The 21244-nt window shown below is 38.3% G+C and overlaps 1 protein-coding gene across 5 annotated transcripts; it reads right to left on the bottom strand.

The window, feature by feature from the left end:
* Positions 1 to 1424: 1424 nt before the first annotated feature.
* Positions 1425 to 21210, bottom strand: LOC111863217 (E3 ubiquitin-protein ligase FANCL). Of its 5 annotated transcripts, none has more exons than XM_033750964.1 (9): positions 20867 to 21210; positions 19722 to 19841; positions 16441 to 16497; positions 12944 to 13219; positions 10178 to 10331; positions 8989 to 9113; positions 6429 to 6659; positions 4872 to 4943; positions 1425 to 1767 (listed from the first exon to the last, which is right to left on the bottom strand). In XM_033750964.1, exons 1-9 carry the CDS (start codon positions 20957 to 20959, stop codon positions 1741 to 1743), a joined length of 1155 nt encoding a protein of 384 aa, XP_033606855.1. In that variant the 5' UTR covers positions 20960 to 21210; the 3' UTR covers positions 1425 to 1740. The 5 variants fall into 5 exon arrangements, with proteins under 5 accessions (XP_033606855.1, XP_023705091.1, XP_033606858.1 ...); XM_023849323.2 differs by having other exon boundaries at positions 6429 to 6647; XM_033750967.1 differs by lacking the exon at positions 4872 to 4943.
* Positions 21211 to 21244: the final 34 nt, after the last annotated feature.

The following is a 21244-nucleotide window of genomic DNA, read 5'->3' as shown; positions in this document are numbered from 1 at the left end:
TGTAAAACTTCACAAGAGGGTTCAACTGTACATCAAATAAGATGTGCAGATCATTATCAGTGGTGTGCTGAAAATGGTTTCAAAAACAAATATGGCCTGAAAGGATGAAGATAACTATGAAAAACTTAAGATTGGACAACAGATTTCCCAGCTGAAATTTGGCATCCTGGCTTGATCTATTCCTAGTTTTATAAAATGCTCTTTTAGAGTTAGTGGCAACCAAAACCACAGAATATGTCTAAACTGCAACCTGTTTCAATGATTCAGCCAATTAACATACCCACAGCATTGTAATTTGAAATGAAATTTTATTACCTACAATGAGAATCAGATCCATAAGAAATACTTGACAGCAGTAGAACCAGGTCTCTGATTCAACACTTATTAAAATGTTGCTCTTGCTAGAGATAAGGGCTAACATCATTGGCCAAAATGCAAGAGCCATTCATTCATTTATCTGCTTGGTAAAAGAACTTACTGCGACTAAATAGTATACAAAACCGGTTCACATATCACAACCCAACAAGTTAACTTCCTCACTGTAACCTGCCAACTGCCAAGTCAGAGCTAACACCACGAACTTAAAAGATAGAGGATGTGGTAATTTGCTGAATGGTCACGGCTATCTCAAACCTCAGGGGGAAGGGACAGATGATAGATGAGTATGGAACAATGGGAGAATGATCAGCAGGAGAAACAAGAAATCCTGAAGAAAAATTTGCTCCAGTCCCACTTCATCTACCATGCATCTCACCTGAACTCACCCAGGATTGAGTCTGCAGTGAGAAGCCGGAAATCAGTGCCTAACTGTCTGAGCTATGGCATACCACATATGACACCATATTGCCTAAAACTTTTTTCAATTTAAATAAATAAAATGTTAAAATATATATAGTGGAATCTCTGTTTAATGTTCATCAGTTTAAGGTTTTTCCTTATGTAATGTTCAATTTTGCCAATCACAGTGGCCGAATGCCTAAGGCATGAACTGTCTTTCCCCTCTGAAATGCTGAGGTCATGGGTTTGAATACCACTCAAGGCATGAATGTCTGTGTGCGTTTATTCTGTTTATGCTGTCCTGTGTGTATGTAGAGGCCTTGTGATGGGCTGATCCCTGTCCAAGGAGTCCTCCTGGCTGTATATAGGATTACAAAACCTAAAAAGCAGTCCAACAAAGGGCTGTAGAGACACTGATGAAAGAATGAGTGTTCAGTTTCAGTGATCTTAAGCCAATTATCTCAGTGTTACATTACCGCCATTTAAGATTTTACTTACTTTATTATTTAAACCAAATTAGAAAATTACTTAAAAGTCAGTGATGTAAATAAACATTATAGCTGAGTCATTCCATGAAAGTCTGTGTATGACAGATTTTTGTTTATTGATGCTAATTACTAAAAGCAGGTTAACAAGAAACAACTATCTTTATAAAACAACAATATATTTTGCAAATAGAAAAAATAGTACACAATTCACAACATCATGAGAAACAAAACAGAGGTATATAAGATGCATGGCTCTGTCTCTCCCTCCTCTTAATGAGGTGTGTAAGCCTTCCAGGATGCATAGAATAAGTTACATGTCCTTGCTGTGACATCAGCAGTAGTTCTTCCACCTTGTGCAAAACATCTGTGTCCTTTTCCTGTTACAGTCTCTATCCCTCTTGGCCCCTGCTCATGAGACACACTCAAGAAAAGATATTTCAAAGGTGTGGGTGCCCACAGGGCAGAATTCCAGTCATCAATTTGATCTTGGACATGAAATTGCCTGTAAGATACAAAACAGAAGATATGCACAAAAATACACAAGTTAAAAATATTTAACTTAATATGTGTATGTAGTAAAAAGATTTGATACTGGGTATGACACAATTTTGTATGGTCAGAAAACCAAAAAAAGCTATCCCACTCAGCCACAAAAAACCTCAAGCAGGATAGCCAACGTCTTGGCTGAGATTGAAATTGACCACCTTCCAAGTACAAGTCTAAAGGTTATTGTTAAATCAATCGGATTGGTCAATAGTTTGCATGCTTGCTATTGTCTCTATTGTAAGGTTAAGAAATGGATGTTTTGAAAATCACCATGCTCTTCCCACTACCTCAGACAGCTTCCTCTTCTACATCATTTCCATTTTATATAGATCAACAGACAAAAATTCTCTGATCTCTTCTGACAGTTTTATACCTTAATTTCAATTTTCAGGTAGCTTTAAAAAATAAAACTTGATATAATTTCTTGAAGTCTGACAAGTGCAAGCCTCTAAAACAAGTAATTAGTTAATCATACATGCAAAATATCTATATTCTGTATAAAAATTAACATCTTTGGTCAACATACAGTATACAGCAAAACGTGCAGTACTGAAACTTGGGCATCTCGAATGTGCATGTGCGTTTGTCGATGGGGCATAGCTCCAGCCGCATGTGTTCCCAGTAGTGAAAATGAAGTTGTGTTGAGCAGATGTTGTTGGAAATGGGTCTCTCGACAGAGGAAAAAGTATTCACAGTCGAGTATTATTTCCACTCATATGGAAGTGGTTGTGAAGGGGGACCGAGTTTGAAAAAGGTGACAGAACAATTCCAAGAGAGATTTAATAAGACAGCACCAAGTAACACAGTTATGCTGTCTGTTATTATGAAATTTCGTTGTTCTGGTAGTGTACTGTGTCAACAGAAGGGGAAGTCTGGTCAACCAGTAACTCTTTCTACAAAAAAAAAATCATGCATGTGTTCTTTAGCAGGTGCTGCACTTGCCCTGACAAAGTCTACGATGAATGGCCTTGAAAATGAACGTCAGCAATACATCCGTTCACAGATTGTTTAAGGACATAGGTGGATTTCCGTACCAGAAACAGGTTGGACAATGCTTGACAGAGTCAGATATGCAAGCCAGGATGGTGTATTGTGGGACATTTGTGGTCATAGTGTATGAGGATCCAGATTTTTTGAAGAATGTGTGGTTCTCCAACGAAAGTCACGTTCACTTGGATGGCTACATCAATCGCCAGACAACTCACTTCCTTGGTTTTGAGCAGCCAGATGTTGTCATCCATAAACCGCTACATAGTACACATGTGACGATATGGTGTGCCGTCTCAGCACATGGTATATTAGGCCCTTATTTCATTGAGGATGAGGAAGGCAATGCTCTTACCATCACCCAAGAACGCTACTGGGACATGGTGATCGAACCATTTCTTCAGGATTTGAGAAGGTTCTGTCATGTAAGGGCCTTCACATGAATGACAGTGGTATCAACAGGATGGGGTGACCAGTCATACTGCTCGAGCATCTCTAGCCATGCTGCATGAAAACTTCCCAGGACGAATCATTTCAGGTGGAATGTTAAAGGAGAGTGTGTTCAACTGTGAAGATCCGCCAAGAACTGTGCTTGCATTACATGAGCAAATTGTCTCCTTTTGCAGGAGTCTGCAACCTCTGTTCTGGGATATGACTGAGAATCTGCGTGAATCATATGAACACTGTCTACAGCAAGGTGGTGCACATTTCAAAAACTTACATTACGCATACCGTGGTAAATCAACACGCTAATAGTGTGTATGTCAGGTTCTTTCAGGAGAAATAAACTCTCAGATGACAACAAGGTAATATTGTTCGTCTTTTCATTTCAGTACTGTATATTTTGGCGCATACTGTATTACAGTTTTATCTTTATTTTTCCTTAATGAATGAGAAATAAAATTCTGATAATCTTTTTATGGAACATCAATAAGAAGATTTGTAGATGAACTATTTTATACTCAGTGACAATCTGATTACATTCCAGTTATGTAGGTAAGTCAATAAGTAAGTTACAAATGGATATAGAACTTAAATAAGAGTACTGGTTTGAAAAATGCTTTTATTTCTCAACATAATCGCCCTGTACATTGAGGCACTTGTCTCACTGCCCATTGTTTCACAAGCCCCTGAAAACCAGCAGCATAAAATTCTTTGGGCTGGTGCTGGAACCAGGTGGTGACTTCCCTTTCAACAGCTTCATCGTTGGGAAAATGTTCAGCTGAAAGATGATGTTTAAGAGGGCTGAACAAATGGAAATCGCATGACAGGTCAGGTTTTCACAAAGTCTGTGCACAATGGGTGCCGCGCATGCTGACCCCACAACACAAAATGCAAAGAATGGGTCTGGCATTACAGCATCTCAATTGCTACCATGATGAAGGACACGATATGCTAGCCCGAATTGTCACAGGTGACGAGTCTTGGGTTCATCACTACCAGCCATTCAACGGAAGCGACCAGGACTCCTCACCAAAAGCGTGTTGCTCTTGCATGACAATGTGCATCCCCATACTGCCAACAAGACAAATGAGATGCTGCGAAATTTCAAGTTGGATGTCCTTGAGCGTCTTCCGTATAGCCCTTACCTTGCTTCAAGTGACTCCCATTTGTTGGGCCCTCTTAAAGATCATTTTTTGGCTGTATATTTTCCCGATGATGAAGCTGTAGAAAGGGAAGTCACTGGCTGGTTCCAACAGCAGCCCAAAGAATTTTATGCTGCTGGTTTTCAGGGGCTTGTGAAATGATGGGACAAGTGCCTCAATGTACAGAGAGATTCTGTTGTGAAATAAAAGCATTTTTGAAATCAGTACTCTTATTTGTTTAAGTTCTGTATCCATTTGTAACTTTCTTATTGACTTACCCTCATATAAAAAAAATCTGACAATAATTTTAAATGAGTAACTGTAAATGAACATCAGCAACATGGTAACTGATGAAACTAAGCATGTTGGGCAGCATGACTGACAATTCATGGGTCACACAAATCAGCCTCCAACTGGATAATCTTGTTTCAAACTTTTGTACAGCAAAAGCACCAACTTATGATATTACAATTTTCTAATAACTTACTGTGCTACAGTTAGGACACTCCCCATGAATATAACTGAAACTCTTACTACTAGTTGGGAGGGTCTGGAGCCACTGGAACATAAATAGTTGTAAATAAGCGTCAATACATTCTACGTGTGTCCACAATGCTAGAATTATTTTAACACTGCACAATCTCCAAAAGTGACATAGCAACATTAAGTAACCTCAGAAGCTATTTGATGGCAATGTCCCAAGTATTAAGAAATCTGATTATGAACAGCGAAAGATACAATATACATTGCAAGTATCTGAAAACAAACTGATAGGAAAATGAAGCATAAGAGAGTTAGACGGGGATGAGAATTAAATTACATATAGTGAAACTTTACATCTCCTGATATTGTTTGAGTACTTAAATAAGGTGACTAGTGCTACAAATGGACTCATGTAATGTCACTTTATCATATGACACAACAGGAAGAATATACATCTTGAAAATGTAGCTTGAAAGAAACGTGAAAACTTAAAAACTTCTCAGAAAGTCATACTTGGAAGCCAAAATGGAGATGGAAGCTGATATTAAACAATATCTTAATAAAATCAGTTCTGGTAATGTAGAATAATAGCCTTGCAATAGACCAGTGATGATGTTCAGTGTTCAACTCTCTTAACCCCTTCTTCATATGTACTGGCAATCAAGCCTACTGCACTTCACATGCTCTTTCCATTCTTTCCAAGGTCTTCCTTGGTCATGAGATCCTTGTGGTTTATGCTGTAGAATCTGTTCCACATCTTGTCCACCTGCATTCTCTCCAAATTGAACTCTGGGCTCTCACACCAGAGGATTAATTAAGCAAGTAGGAATAGTGGACTAGCCTGTTCAATAACAAAAGAAATCTAAGACAACCTGTCTCAGTACAGACTTGCTACCACAAGATCATTTCTGCACATATCAGACACATAACTCAGGCTGTTACACAAAATGCTTATGATCCAACAAAAATGCATTCATATATTTCTGTAAATGTTACATTGCATTAATAACAAAACCATGTATGTGAAATTTGTTCAGTGATATGGAGAGTAGGTCATAGTACTTTTGGCCAGAAAAGAAATTGGTAAGAATAAGTTAAGAGATAGATTCCTTCAATATAAAGTATCAGTCCAAAAGATGGATGTGCTTATAGATACCTCTAGAATAGGCATCCCAACTTCAAACAGGTTGTGATCGACTTTTTAGTGTCAAAACTGCCAGTGATCTACCACCCCCTCCTATCATCGTACCTTGCTTTAAGCAAAAATATTGGTAAAAATAACACGACGCATGACGTTTGTTGTAAAAGCAACATATATTGAAAGTACAGACTACTTTAATACATATTTTCCCTTAAAAATCTGAATATAATCATATTATATTACAAATGAATTTACATGCTCTTCACGTATAATTTCCTTATAGGCCTATGAGATCGGCCAAAAATCATCCCGCGATTGACGCGTTGGACATGCCTGCTCTAGAACATGGAACAGTTCTATTCTGTGAAACCAATAACACATTACCTAGGACAAATACTTTGAATAAGGATAAAACTGTACCTCACATAAACAGGCCGTATGATATTCTAAGCCACACTTCTCATTATCACACGCCCGTGATGGCAGTTCTCCATCCAGTCGAGCCATGAAGCAGATGGCACATTCCCCTTGGTGTATAAGCTCTTGTGAGTATTCTGTATGAATCTGTGGTGCTGGAAAATCTGACAATCCCAGTAACAACTTCAGGTTTTCTATGAATCCATCAGCACTGGACCACAACTGAAATGAGAACTGGCAGGTGATATAAACTTCCTTCCCTAGATGGATGTTAAGATTCATACTATATATTATCAAAGCTTTAATAACATTAAATGATATAAACATATAAACAGATTCACCTATATACAGTAATGACTAGGCAGATGTCTCATATTTTCAAGATCAAATCAGAAATATATCTTCACCTTGATTCAAACACTGATTTTCAGCCTTGTACTTTGATAATTTTGTGTTATCTGCTTTTTCCATGCAAACAACCTGATTCATCAGATTCATACCAGTGGGCAACCCTGTCATGAATGAGCCTGTCAATAATCTGTCTCTCTCTCTCTCTCTCTGCCCATGGTGAAAAAGAACATGGCCTGAAAATTCAATTTCTTTTAGTGAACTGTGAAAAAATGGCTACAGTTATAAATTATAATTACAATGAAAGAAGCTGGTGTAGTAGAGCAAATTGTTGTCATCTCAATTCTCAACATTTTTCCAAATTCTTATCTCCATCATGTGTTGAACAGAGGAAGTCATTCTCATATGTGCCTAGTAATGTCATTTTTCCCATATTAAATGTAATCATTATACCACCATGACTTCGTCCTTTGGAATTCAGTAGTGACAGTTCTCTCCCATGTGAGCTTTGTTTGTGAATATGCGAGGCAGCATGTGAGGTGAAGCGTTATCAGCATTTTGTATACTGTGTTGCACACCCTATTATTTACACCCCTTTCAGAAGTGTAGAACTATTCAGTTGTACAAAATGTTACTTCTGAGGGGTTATTTAGCAGAAAATGTGAACCAAATGATTATTAAATAACATGCGCTAGATAACAGAACCAAAAACAGCAAAAGCCCAAATTTTCAAAGCCAAATTTTGAGTGAAAAGTTTCAAGTTTGGAACTTTTCACTTGATTTTATCCAGAATGTCTAAGGAACTGTATTTTCCACTTAGCAGAATCAGCCGGCACAACACAATGGAGCACAGCCAGCCTTGGGAAGCTGATCATTCCTCAGCTTCTCAAGAAATTCCCCACCTATTGCAGAATCTCCAGTCCATATGATATTTCTTTAAAATCGATTTTAATAGTATTCTTCCATCTAAGCCTAGGTTTCTCTGCCAGTTTGTTCTCTCTGACTACAGTGACAAGTGAATTTTTATCTCTCCCATGTGCTACAAGGCTCACTTCTCTCAGTTCATATTGTCATGTGTTGGGTATGTCATGCGACAAATAACTTCACGCCATTCTGGATCTAGTGAATTTATTGCACATTTGCTCTTACATTTACACAATTCACAGTTTCACAATTACTTCTCCTGCTTCCATTCACTCCAGCGGATGCTAGACTGCAACTGACTGGTTATTCCATACTCACTACTCAAGTGACTGTGGTTACACTGACGAATACTCCTCGTTATGTAGCTTCTGCACTGACCACACAGAAAATAGTTACATGATAGCTACCACTGTTGCATAACGTCGTTTACAGGCATTGCTGGGGAACATTGCCGAGAGTTCTTTATTGCTGTGTAGTAACCATGGTGTCCTGTTACGTCACTGTGGGAAGTGCTGTTACATCACCGTGGGGGAGGGGGATGCAGTGTTGACTGGTCTGTTACTGTAGCAGCGGCAGTTGCTCCGATGCTGTTACGTCACCACTGGAGGGGGGAGGGTGTTTACTGAGCTGTCCACGTCACAATATTATTGAGAAAATAGAGGAGAATAAATTTTATGGAGTTCTTTTGAGAATTTTTGGACAGCTGTGAAATCTGTTTCATCATATCAGATATATGTATTTAATCCTATTGTATTCCATGAGCTCTGCCAAAAAACTTCTCAGTCTGGTCTGTTTCACACGTACTACCAAGTGATAAATAATTTCCTTCACTCAGCAGGCAGAAAGAAGCCATAACAGAAAAAGTCATGCCACTCAAAAGATGGAAAGATTCTATTTTGTTATAGCTATAATAGAACANGGTAAAGGGCGGCCGTTGGGCAAGGCTGACAACCTTACCGCCATCTATGAGCCGAATGTCTACAAAATGTGGGAACCTCAACATCTCACAACCCTATGGGCCTCCATGGCCTGTTACAGGGATACCTTTACTTTTTCTACTTAGTACTACTACTGGTAAGGATGATTATGAATGCTGATAACTAACAGATGCAACTTTCATTATGCGCTGGATATTGAGATCTTCAACAGTACATTCTACAGAACCTGTTACTGTACATACTGCACATACTGCACACTGATAAATGGTTACATCAGCTTTGCAGCAAAATACCTCAAAACAGAGTTTCTACAAAATGAATGTTCAAGAAGTCAATATTTTTTGCAATTTTACCTGAAAATTTTCCATAAGACACTCTTGAAATGATACGATGGCTCGTTCTGAACCAAGGAATTTGATGTCAGGCCTCTCAGTTGCTTTGAGGGGATTTATTACGATCTGCACTGACACATTATTCCCTACAACAGAAATCAAATATCAGATATGTAGAGACAGAAAAATGAGTTTCTTTGATTGATTCACAAGATACTTAATCCCTCTGCGCTGACAATACCTGCATGTCAAATGTCACTGTCTGATGGTAACTATTTATAATGATCACTTTAAAGAATCTTTGTGTCTGGTATGTTCTGAAGCACTGTCCCCACCACCCCATAATTACTATCATGGCATGAAAGCCAAAATTCCACCATTATTTTGCGTAAGTTATATATCAAAACTTGATACTTATCACAGGTGCCCGTGCATAGGATCTTCCCTTTGTGGAAGCACAGATTACAAAGTGTTCATTTGGTGCTTTACATTCTCAAATAAAAAGTTTATTAAAAATCATTCACAACATCCAAAGTATGTATGGAATGCATGCAAAACATTTTTCTCATTCACATATTAAGAGCAAAATTAATATAATTTTACATACATTTAACTGGGCAAATATACATATTCATTTAATACCTAAAGACAGCTCCTATTTGTCAACAGAATAAAATTCATAGATCACAGTCTAGTAGTAGTAACAGACCATCAGTTAAATTTGATCAGGTTCTGATAAGGGGTTCAAGAGTAGAAAGTATCAACAAGCAGAGAGACAGATGGTGAATGTCAAATGTTTTTACAAACAGATATGCTGTGACCTTCATCTAGAAACAGCATAGAATAACTAGGAATATATGAACACCAATAACTTCAAACTTTAGCTTTACCTAAAAAATGGCACCAAAAATTTTACCTATCCAAGAAAAGTAAAATCTTAAGAATAAACACAAGTCAGGGTTGTTTCATATTACCGCCACTAGTGGGATCCAGAAGTGTTCCTATAAAATACATTACAAACAGTGTCTAATTTCAATTTGTGGTGTAAAATTCTCAATTCTAAATATGGCTTCCTTTTTTCTAAGACTCTATATTGGTTGCTGAAGAAGCACATGAGAACATGAGAACATGATAACATGGTCATGCCACCATGTTATCACTCTACATTGTTAAGTTCCTTCCCTTATAAGTCATGGATTTAAAACCATACCGATCATTATCCTCCTGTATGTATCTTTCCTTGTTGGATTATCAGGATCAATCACCCAGCATTTATGATCGACTTCATCTAGTACTTCCCAGAATCTCTGTAATGCTGCAACTTGTTGCACAAAGCTCTTGTAAATTGTAGGAAGTGAAGAACTCTGTGGAGATAATATTTTGTTGTGAGGTTCACCAGAACATCAGTGCTTGCTAAAATAAGATAATATTGGACAGATCAAGCAACACAGGATAAGCTGCCATAACAAACAGGGACAACATTTCCAGTCTGGGAATGAAGGAGATTGGACTCCAGAGGACAGTAAACCCATGGTTCATTGGATTGTATGGGGGGTATGAATCTGTACCAATTGCAGAGAATAGCATCTAATATGATTACACAGTGATTATGTACAGCAAAAGGATTGGAGAGGAAACAGTTGTGGACTATTTCAATATGCTGTCCCATATTTATCTGGAGACCGAAGAAAGTGACAGCAACCTCAGTCAGGATAACCAGTAAATAGTGGTGTTACTCCAGCCATTCATTTTGACTCTTTTTTAATTAAAGTTGACTGTGCTTGAGTCTTTGTGCTGTGTTGTTCCTGAAGTATCACTAACTAGCCAAGTGCACTTAGTGACCCCTAGAAGGGCCATTTTTATAGCATTTACCATCCACTGTTCATACTGGCCTGGACCAGGTACGTGTCCCCTCCCCAGTTGGTTTCCTGGACCACAACCTATATACACACAAACATTAGCTCACTCTACTCATTTTGACCCTGGAAATGGAGTATGTGCCTCCAAAACACTGACAACACTGCTTTCATCCAAACAGTGCAAGGACCCAAGACCAGAATCACCAACAATGAACCACCCTGATAGCTTAATATCTACAACCTTTTACAGTTCATTTGCCAAATCGCATAGTTGATATCTATCTAGCTAATATCAGCTTATTTTCCTCACACAAAGAAAATTATTTTTGAAACACAATGTAAATGTTCAGCTGAATTGGGAAGTGTCAGGTCATGTGGGTTACTGAGAGGAACGAGGTCAAAGGAAATTCTTCGAAGGAAATATGTGTGTCACTTCATAAATAATGCACAGGTTGGCAACACTGTGGATTAGATGATGCAACAACAGTGAGCCTCACGTCAGTTACAGTTCAGGGCTTTAGAAAGAAGTGCGTTATTTTGTTTCATTTATAATGTACTCTGTTCTTAAATAATGTGAGTTAGAAATGGAGCCTGCACGGTTCTCAGGTATTGTGACTGTTGAAGATCAAAGGTTGTACATTAAGATTGAAACGTGGAAAAAAACCCGACAGAAATCCAGTGCTTTAAGTGAAGTTTGTGGCGAGTTAACAGTGGACCGTAGTACAGTTTCTCGATGGGCTGGTCATTTTCGTGGCGGTCGTGTGAGCATAAACGATGATCCAAGGCCAGGAAGGCCAAAAACATCAACAGATGAACGAAGTGTGAAACTTGTGTCAGATGCTCTTGAAGAAGATCGTTGAGCGACATGTGAGAAACTTTCTGAAACCATGGGGATTCCACCAACGTCAATACTCTGAATTCTGACAAATGATTTAGAGAAGAGAAAGATTTCTGCACAATGGGTCCCTCACTGCTTGACTGCTGAACAGAAGCAGAAATGCCTCGACATTGCACCCTTGCTGAAACAAAGATTCGACATTGAAGGTCAAGCATTCTTGTATTGACTTGTCACTATTGATGAAACGTGGGTTAGAGACTTTGAACCGGAGCTGAAATCACAGTCCAACGAGCGGAGAGGTCCATCTTCTCCACGACCAAAAAAATTTCGACGATCTCAATCAAATGTCAAACAGATGATGATCTCTGCTTATGATCACAAAGGAATCATCATGACAGACAGAGATCCACACGAGAAAAGTGTCACAGCAGTTTATTATCGTGACTTTAGGCAAAATCTGCGCAGAAAAATGCACAAAAACCGACCTCAATTGCTTGAGGCCGGGCCAATCATTCTCCATGACAACACTGGCCTGCACATCGGGAATGTCGTGACAGAAACGCTGCACTAATACGGTTGGGAGGTGCTGCCTCATGCTGTCCTACATCCCGGACATGAGTCCACCAGACTTCGACTTATTCCCAAAGTTGAAACAACCTATGCTAAGCCATTGCTTTCCCCTCTCTGGAACAGCTTTCTGCTGCAGTTATCCAAGCCATTCAACAGATAAACAAAGATGGTGTCTTGGATGGAACAGTAAAGCGTCCCACGCATTGGGACTCGGTCACTGAGAAGCAGGGGGACTATACTGAAGGACTGTAAAGAGATATTAAAAAAAAAAAAAACATGGACATAAACAAGAAATTGTGTGCATTATTTCTGAAATGACCTATGTAAATAATATTTTCAATAAAGGTTCATATATTCCAATTAAAAAAAAGGTTTGTGTAGATATAGTTTGGAAATTACTGCTCATCAGTAATACCCAATCACCATAACAATGTAGTTAATTTTATGATTAGCAGTTACAGATGATCTTGAATCCATGACCTTTTAAATACTCAAGCAGATCTGCTAAACACTGGGCAGTCTTGATGGTCTAGTGGTTAGTGCACTACCTCAAATATTCAAAACATTCCCAGTAACCACCAACAGCCTTCAAAAGAAAATAGTCAGGATATCAACTTGAAGATGAGAGTATGGCCAACTTTTGAAACTTTGTGTACATCAAAGCTCAGAAAATTCACAGTGCTCAACTTAATATTAGATTGATGTTTACTTTCTTCATATTTCCAATGAGCTCTTCAGGAAGGTCTGCCTGAATGACTGGTGGTGAGCTGGGATAGTTCATTCCAAGACTTAATCTGAGAATGTGGTTTCTCCCTGCCTGGTCCACAGTCTGCAGTTTCACCTCATCCACTGTATTTGAGATGTGAAGAACATGTTCCAGACCAAGGATTTCCAGCTCAGATATAATGTGTTTATATGTCTCAACTGGCAAATGGCGACCTGAATGCAGTAATGACGCAGCAGAGCATGTCTCCAAGCATTTCATCTAGAAGTATAAGAATTGTAGTTCCAATCTTAAAGTACAAAGTGTTTAGAAATAAAAGATATACATGTGTCTACATACAAGGTGTGACAATTTAATTCTTGAAATGGCCACAGCATGTCGCCAGGGTGTTGAGTCAGGCAAACTCATGTGCCTAAGCACATGTGGACATGTCCCAACTAGCATTTACATGAGCCACATATCAAATCAGTCTTTATATATAACTTGCAGTACATCCAGTTTGTGGTGCTCATTTCTTTACACAGAAATTTCATTATAATAACTTACTAGAAACAACAATTTTTACAGAGCCCAGCCCATCTCAAATAATAGTAGACCTTTAAAATGACAACCAGAAGTAAACCTCCACAAAGAAAATAAACACAGATGCTCTTACAGCACAATCAAAATAACTGGAAGATCTGACCACCATCAGGCCAACTTCAAAAACATCCAAGAACCTGCATGCAGTGCTTCAAGTAAATTTTTAAAATTCTAACACTGTGTCTAATCCTAATTTAAGTTCTAATGTAAAATTCTAATTGTATATGCAATACTACTGTCTTCGCTTGCTCGGAAGCCGGGATCGTGGGTTCGAATCCCACTCAGGGCATGGATTTTTAGTTTGTGTGTGTGCGTTTTTCTGTGTTTGTCTACAGGTAGGGGCCTTGCAATGAGCTGATCACTCGCCCAAAGAGTTCTACCATATGTGTAAGATCGAGAAAAACCGAAGTGAACGGAGTTCATGGAGGTAGGCCTAGGCCCACTGGGGCTGTAGTGCCAAGGAAAAAAAAATATGCAGTATTAAGTTGGCTCCCACCCATTTTAGCCTAACAAAAATTGTATGCTAGCATCGCTGTTTATATGTTTACCCATCACCATTTATGTATTCCTCAAGAATCACCTGATGATGGCCTATCTGGGCAGAAACATATGGTGAATTGACTAATAAACACATCTGCTTGTGTGACAGTATTCTCAGATATAAAGTTAAAAGTTTTGAGTTTTGCATGCCTAGTTACAATGGTTCAGCATTATGACATTTAAACAAATTCTGTAAATGACATGGTCAACATGAGATTAAATTTGTTTCCCATAAAAATAGCCTGAAGAAATCAGTCTGCTTTGCACCCATGTAACATCAAGCAAAATATTAGTATCAGGCGCAGAATTATATTGGCAGGTGTTAGTGACTAGACATGGGGTTTGGATGGACAACTGGATTTACTGAAAGCTTATAACTTGTAACCACAAACAGTTATAAGTCTCACTGATTTACACAGTCTAAATCATTAATGCAAACACAATGTCTTCATTAGTTGTTGCTACGTAATGGCTTCTAACAGTTGAGAATCCTCTATGCCCATGCTCATGGTTAACTGCCAGCTATGAGTGCCGGGTCAAGAATAACTGTCAGCTCAGCTGGTGTCCTCACTATACAAACACAACATGGACTGCACAGAAAACACCCTATAAGGGCACTGAAAGTCTTGTTCATTATAAGCTAAAGTCATGACAAATACTGTTTTCTGGGATGAAATGCTGCATAGTCTGATATGTACACTCAACTCTCGATTATCCAGGATAATAGTGGGGATGGAAATCATGATTACTTGCAGTGCATACACTCATCTATCTCCTTCTCTCACTCGCACTACATGTTTCGGCATAAAAATGCCATCTTCTGGTGCTTACTCAATCCACGCCAAACTAGTTCATTGCATGCCTTGTCCTCACATTAAAATAACTAAAATATATATTTATCATATACACTGACAAATGTCAAACATAAAAAATATTAAAACTGTTCCGGATTCCTCATCGCTACGTCGCATCTCACTACTCCAGTCACGCCCATTCTCCTCTGTTGGAGCACTCCTTCACTATCGTGTGTNTACTGTAATACTGTACCTTCATAATACTATAGGCCTACCTGCATTTAAATTTATTGAACCTCATTTTTATGTCATCTCATGGCCTATTTAACACTTTTTTTTACATTACACTGAAGTATGAATTAGTTATTTCAATCACAATGTTCAACAACATTAAACACTTTTTACGAATATTCACACTTAACACTTAAAAAAATTTAATATTGTCGTTTGTTTTTCGCAGCATTTTCCTTTTTACGGATATCTGTATGAAGCCTATGTAATATTAGCTTGTCACGTAATAAACTGTTCTCTTCATTCTGAAGGATTCCAAATGATTAAGAGCAGCACCATGTGATATTTTCTTACTAGCAGCACTGTCCACCTCTTCCTCATTCTCACTTTTTTCCGCTCTTCTGGCTGCACCCCCACTTAACTTAAGATTTCGTCACTGCTTAACATTTTGAGTTAACAAGAGTTTCTGTTGAATACTTAACACAACACGCTTCCTTTTACACCCTGACATTTTGCTAACACACTTGAAGATCGATACAAAGAGACTAACTGGGGCGGTGTATCTGTCCTTGAAACTTTCCACAAATCCTTGCATTCTTTCACCCCTACCCTAGAACATTGTGTTAGCATAACAGGACCAAACAATGCAGAACTCGGTTCACACTAGTGCGAAAATAGTGTTACAACTCACCATGTGAAACAAAAGTGAATGAATATTAAACAACATATAAGCCTCAAAAAAGCCCCGGTAGACCTGGTTAAGCCACAAACCAGTTCATCCGCCCCCGGATAATCGAAAGTTGAGTGTATTTAAAAATTATTTCAGAGAAACATGGGGAATATGGCCAATGGCTTTGGTAAATATACATGATGTCAGATTACAAAAGACAGTAATCTTCAAATCAGAATTCCTCCAATGTTGACTGATGTGTTAAGTGGGCTGTTGCTCCACAATGACCCACATATTGTTGATGAGGGAGTGTGTTTTTGTTATCACAGAAACGTGTTTACCGGCCACTGCCTAGCAATGGATGACTCTTCTTTTTAAACTATTCCAGCTTTCAGTCATCATGCCACAATATCAACAATACTCCATCCCAGTATCTTAGAGAGCTGCTATATTGTACCTACTGAAGGGATAAAATTAACAAACTTGGCATCATGGCATTGCTCTTTGGTATGATGTAAATCAATACTGTCGTTCTGTGTTGGCTGGTATGTAGATTGAAAAACTGCAGGAGATACGAAGACAGAGACATTACACGTCAAGATTGTTTTACAAAGTGTGAAATGTAGATTATAAGATTTCTATATTAAATATGTCAATATACATACAATTAAATTTTGCATACATTCCAGGTAAGCAAACAAGGATGAACAGCTTTTTGTCCACTGAAACAAACAGAAGCAGTATTCAGTAACAATAATGAAATTATGTTAAAATCAATTACATAAGACAAGCTTGATTCCCAAGGATAAGGTTGGAAAGTACATAAGTGCACTGTAGGCTGCTACACTAGCTGACAGTTATCAAACAAGATGTGAAAACGTCTATGAATGGATAAGGAGAGATTCTGAAGTAGCTGTGGCTTGTGTGAACAATATTCATATGAACTAATAAATTTTGTCATGGGTTAGTAACTAGACGCATGGTTTAGACTGATAATTGGATTTAATGAATGCTTATAACTATAAATAATTAACACTTTCATTAATCTACACACTGTACAAATCTCTACTGCTAACACCAGTCTTCTATGTCTTCATCAGTTGCTGCTTGATAGCAGCATCTAACAATGCAACTCAAGACTCTAGATTGGCAACTGCTGACTTTGGACTCTGACTTCCGACTGACTGTCGGTTGGGCAGTTAGTTACACTGCTACTGACCCTTGCCAGCACAGTTAATTCTTGGTTTTGTGTCCCACTGAGATCCATAAAGATTTTTGTTTTCTCCTGGACATATGTTATTCAAGGTCGGGCCTCCTCTTTTAATAAGAGGGGTTTGGCTGCTACTGGTCACTCCTACTAGGAGTGATCCTGTGATCTTCCTGGAGTGACTAAGTAAAATATCGAAAACCTCAGTTAGGATAGCCAGTGTCCTGTGTATGTTCTTTACCATAATTTCGCTAGTAATTTAAACCCTGCAGTACATGAAAACCTCTTCTGCCTTGACTCCGCTGCATTATATACGAAAAAAGAGCTACAACAAAGGTTACGCCACAGCACTTTCACCAAATCCCATTACATGTGTCACTGTTGTGCACTGCACATAGATATACAGGGGTTGCACAAAATAATGGAACCACTACAGACACTGCACACATTTATTTATCAATACGATGTTGGACAACCTTCTGTCCTCAATACAGCCACAGTCCTTCTTGGAATGGGCTCGTACAAGTTCATCTTCAAGTTGCTTTACAGATGTTGGAGGTGGAAACCTGTTCCTCATGCTAGTCTCCAAAACTGACTAGAGTGGATCAATGATGTTCAAATCTGGTGATTATGCTGGCCAGGGATGATGCTGAAGTACACCTTCATGCTCTTCAAACCATGATAGAACAGTTCCAGCTGTGTGAATGAGGGCACTGTCATTTTGGAAAACTGTATCATTTTTCAGAAATATCATCTGGATCATGGGTTGCACCCAATTACCCAACCTGTCCACATATTCCCTTGCAGTAATTCGGCCATGAGGGGTAATAATGGGACCAACAGAATATCACAATATTGGTGCCCAAACCATTACAGATCTGCCCCCATGTTTCACTGTTCGAACCAGGCATTCTGGATTTTAGGCTTCCTTTGGGTGTTCTCCAAATGTAAACTCTTCCTGATGGATGTAAGAAACAGGAACATGCTTGTTTCCAGTTGTCTGATGCCCAGATTATATGGTCGTGACACCATTGTTTACACAGCTGGGTACTACTTTCAGTAATCAGAGGTTTAGCAATTGCAGGCCTACCGTGGATGTTAGATGTGTGATGCTCATATTGGACAGTTTTTGTGGGAACAGGGTTTTCAAGATGAATATTCAGTTCTGCTGTCACCTGTGCTGCAGTGCTTCTGTGATTTTTTAATACAATCCTTCCCAATGTAGAACAATCTCTTTCTATCAATGCTGAATTTCACCCACTGTTCTTCTTCACTGATGTTGTCTTCCCATGACTCGTGTATGCCGACATAACCTTAGAAAGTGTGACAGGCCACGCCATAGCTCAAGTGGTTAGTTGCTGGCTTCCCCCCGTGGCGGCCTGGGTTCAATCCCGGGCCTGGTCAAGTGGGATTTGTGGTGGACAAAGTGGCACTGGGGCGGGTTTTCTCCAAGTACTTCGGTTTCCCCTGCCAATCTTCATTCCACCAAATCCTCCATCATCATAATCACCCGGGGCAGGCTAGAAGCCCCAAAAATAAATCAATAAATATGTAAATCGTTTAAATTAAAGAGTGGAAACTCCACCCTATATTGAACTGATACTGATAAAGAAAATAATCTGCTTAACAAATTTTGGTAGGCAGTGCGCAATATGAAATGAAATGGAAATTTGTTAAATAATTTCAGAGATAACATAGACTGAGGGTGTTTGAGAACAGGGTGTTGAGGAGAACATTTGGACTGAAGAGAGATGAAGTGACAGGAGGTTGGAGAAAACTGCATAATGAGGAGCTTCATAACTTGTACTCTTCTCCAAGTATAATTAGAATGATAAGCCAATCAGTGGCTGTTGTGCCAAGTGGACCCAGATGGACTCCACCCCTCACTAAGTGAATTTAATTTTTTTTATAGAAAGTGTCACTCTCAATACACCTAATACTGTGGCAGTTCTTGTCACAGATGCTCCAGCTAAATGCACACCAACAATCTGTCCTCTGTCAAAATCATACAAGTTGCCCATTTTCTGATTCTTTCACACCTAATGGCACTCAATAGAATCACCAGTACACTGACATAAGCACTACTGAAGTATTTTGAATCAAGCTAACAAAAACCAATTCTATTCCTCAATTTCTTACTGCTTCCATTATTTTGACCATCCTCTGTATTTCAGTTCTTCAAATTAACTCATCCAAAACAAGGTATCACTGGGATGTGGGGTAAATATTCCGTGAGCATTACCCTACATCATAATACATCATCATTTTCAATGTCTTCTGCTGTGCCTTCAGACTGTAAGATGCAAAAATATTTTAGGCTGCATTTTCCAGGAAGAGAAGTGCAATGGTACAGTATTTTGGAAAATATGGTATGATCTGAGAAATAAATAGAAGTAAACAATGACATTAACAAGTACAGTCACCACCCATTAACAGATAATGTCGAGTATAAGGGGCTGCATGATGGATAATAAAGAGTTCTGGATTTGGTACATTGGCACTTCTTTAAAATTACAATTGCTTATAACAGCTCACAAGCAAGGACTGTCTACGACTTGCCCCAATCCTTACTGGACTACGAGTGGATTCTCTTCGAATGACAAACCATAAATCACTGCTCATACATTGAATTCTCTTATAAATGAATTGTTAACAATTTTGGATTTGTTATCACACAGTTAACTAGGTGTGAAAGCATAATTGAGAGTCACAGCAAAAATGGAATATCTACCAAATCACCTCATATAAATCTTTTTCATGTCCTTGAAGAATAATACTCAGTTCCCATGAGCATTTGACTGACAGTTCTTTCAAGGAAGGGTAATGTGGTACATGCAGACAAATGTGGAATTCTTCATTCTGTAAACAGAAGCACAACATTACAATAAAACATAATAGTATTTCAGTAAACACATTCCTCTTAGCATTATACACATTAAGGGTACAGAAATTATTGTATCTTAGTGCACAGAAGACAAAAAACTGTAATGGGCAAGCCTTAAGAAACACAATTTCTCAGAAACAGCATTCAGGTTGCAATTTGCTAAGAATCTACAACATTCAGGAAGACATTTGGATTTATACACATTTCTATTATCATTATTGATTAAATAAAAGTAGGAACAAGTATAGAAACAAGCACATTTACAGCATCCAGCTGCATTCCCTATATACTACACAATTCTCAGAAATGGCTCCATAAACAAAAGTGCAGATTTCATTAAGATAATTAACTTTAATGTGACATACTTTCCAGTTGATGGTCATATAAAATCACATAGCATTAATTCATGGTCATATGTAAAAGATAGACGCCAATTAGTAAACATGAATAAATTATATGTTTGTGATACCATTCAGTGTAGACCTCTTACAACAGTAATTTCAAGTAAAGCTATCAGGTGGTTCATGATGAAGAGACATGACATCCCCATAAGGTAGACTAATTTTATACATGTCTGCAGATAAAACTTAAAACTGAACTACATATACAATACAAAAGAGGAAACAAATGCAGAATTACAAAATTATATACCAGCAGCAAGTTCGATAGCACTTAGGTATCATGTTCTAACTTGTATTCCAAAACAGCAGATCTGATTCCCAGTCAACATCGCCTCTTCTGACAAACGTCTCCTGAGTGTCTCCAGAAAATCCAAGATACTGTAACTTAAACCGGGGCTGAATAGCAGCTTTATGTATTTCATCCCATATGACATAGTTAACAATTAAACCCCAACTTCTGCATATCATTCCGCACTGATGAATTTAATTTGAGGGGGCCGAAACTGTACATTTTCATCTTTTTATAACTAACGTCTTTTGGGGATAATGTTCAGCAGTTACTTTAGATCTTACTTTGATATTCGTTCATACACACTTACCCCTACTTGAATAAATCCTTTGTACAATGTAAAATATTTGTTCTGAGGAATAATAAATGGAAACTTCTTTAGAATAAGTAACTGGTCACTCATTGCAATTCATTCCCTTCCTCTTCCAACTTTCGACCATCGATATTCCACTTACGTTTTTTTAAGGTCAATAGCTGTGAGAGTACACCAAAATCGGAACAGAGCAGAAATTATTATATAAGCTGGGAGACATTTCAAGTTCATTCCACATGAGGATTCTATTTTTCTAATACTTAGAATGATTTCGGTGACATCGACCAAAAACAAGAACTCAATATAACGTAAATGACCTGACTACGTAGGTACATTTCGACCTCTACTATTGGTATCCAGCTCGTAGGTACCTAC

This window comes from Cryptotermes secundus, unplaced genomic scaffold (genome assembly GCF_002891405.2).
Source record: "Cryptotermes secundus unplaced genomic scaffold, Csec_1.0 scaffold665, whole genome shotgun sequence".
Classification (NCBI taxonomy): domain Eukaryota; kingdom Metazoa; phylum Arthropoda; class Insecta; order Blattodea; family Kalotermitidae; genus Cryptotermes; species Cryptotermes secundus.
The sequence above is the reverse complement of the archived record's forward strand: the minus strand, read 5'-3'. Positions and strand labels throughout refer to the sequence as shown.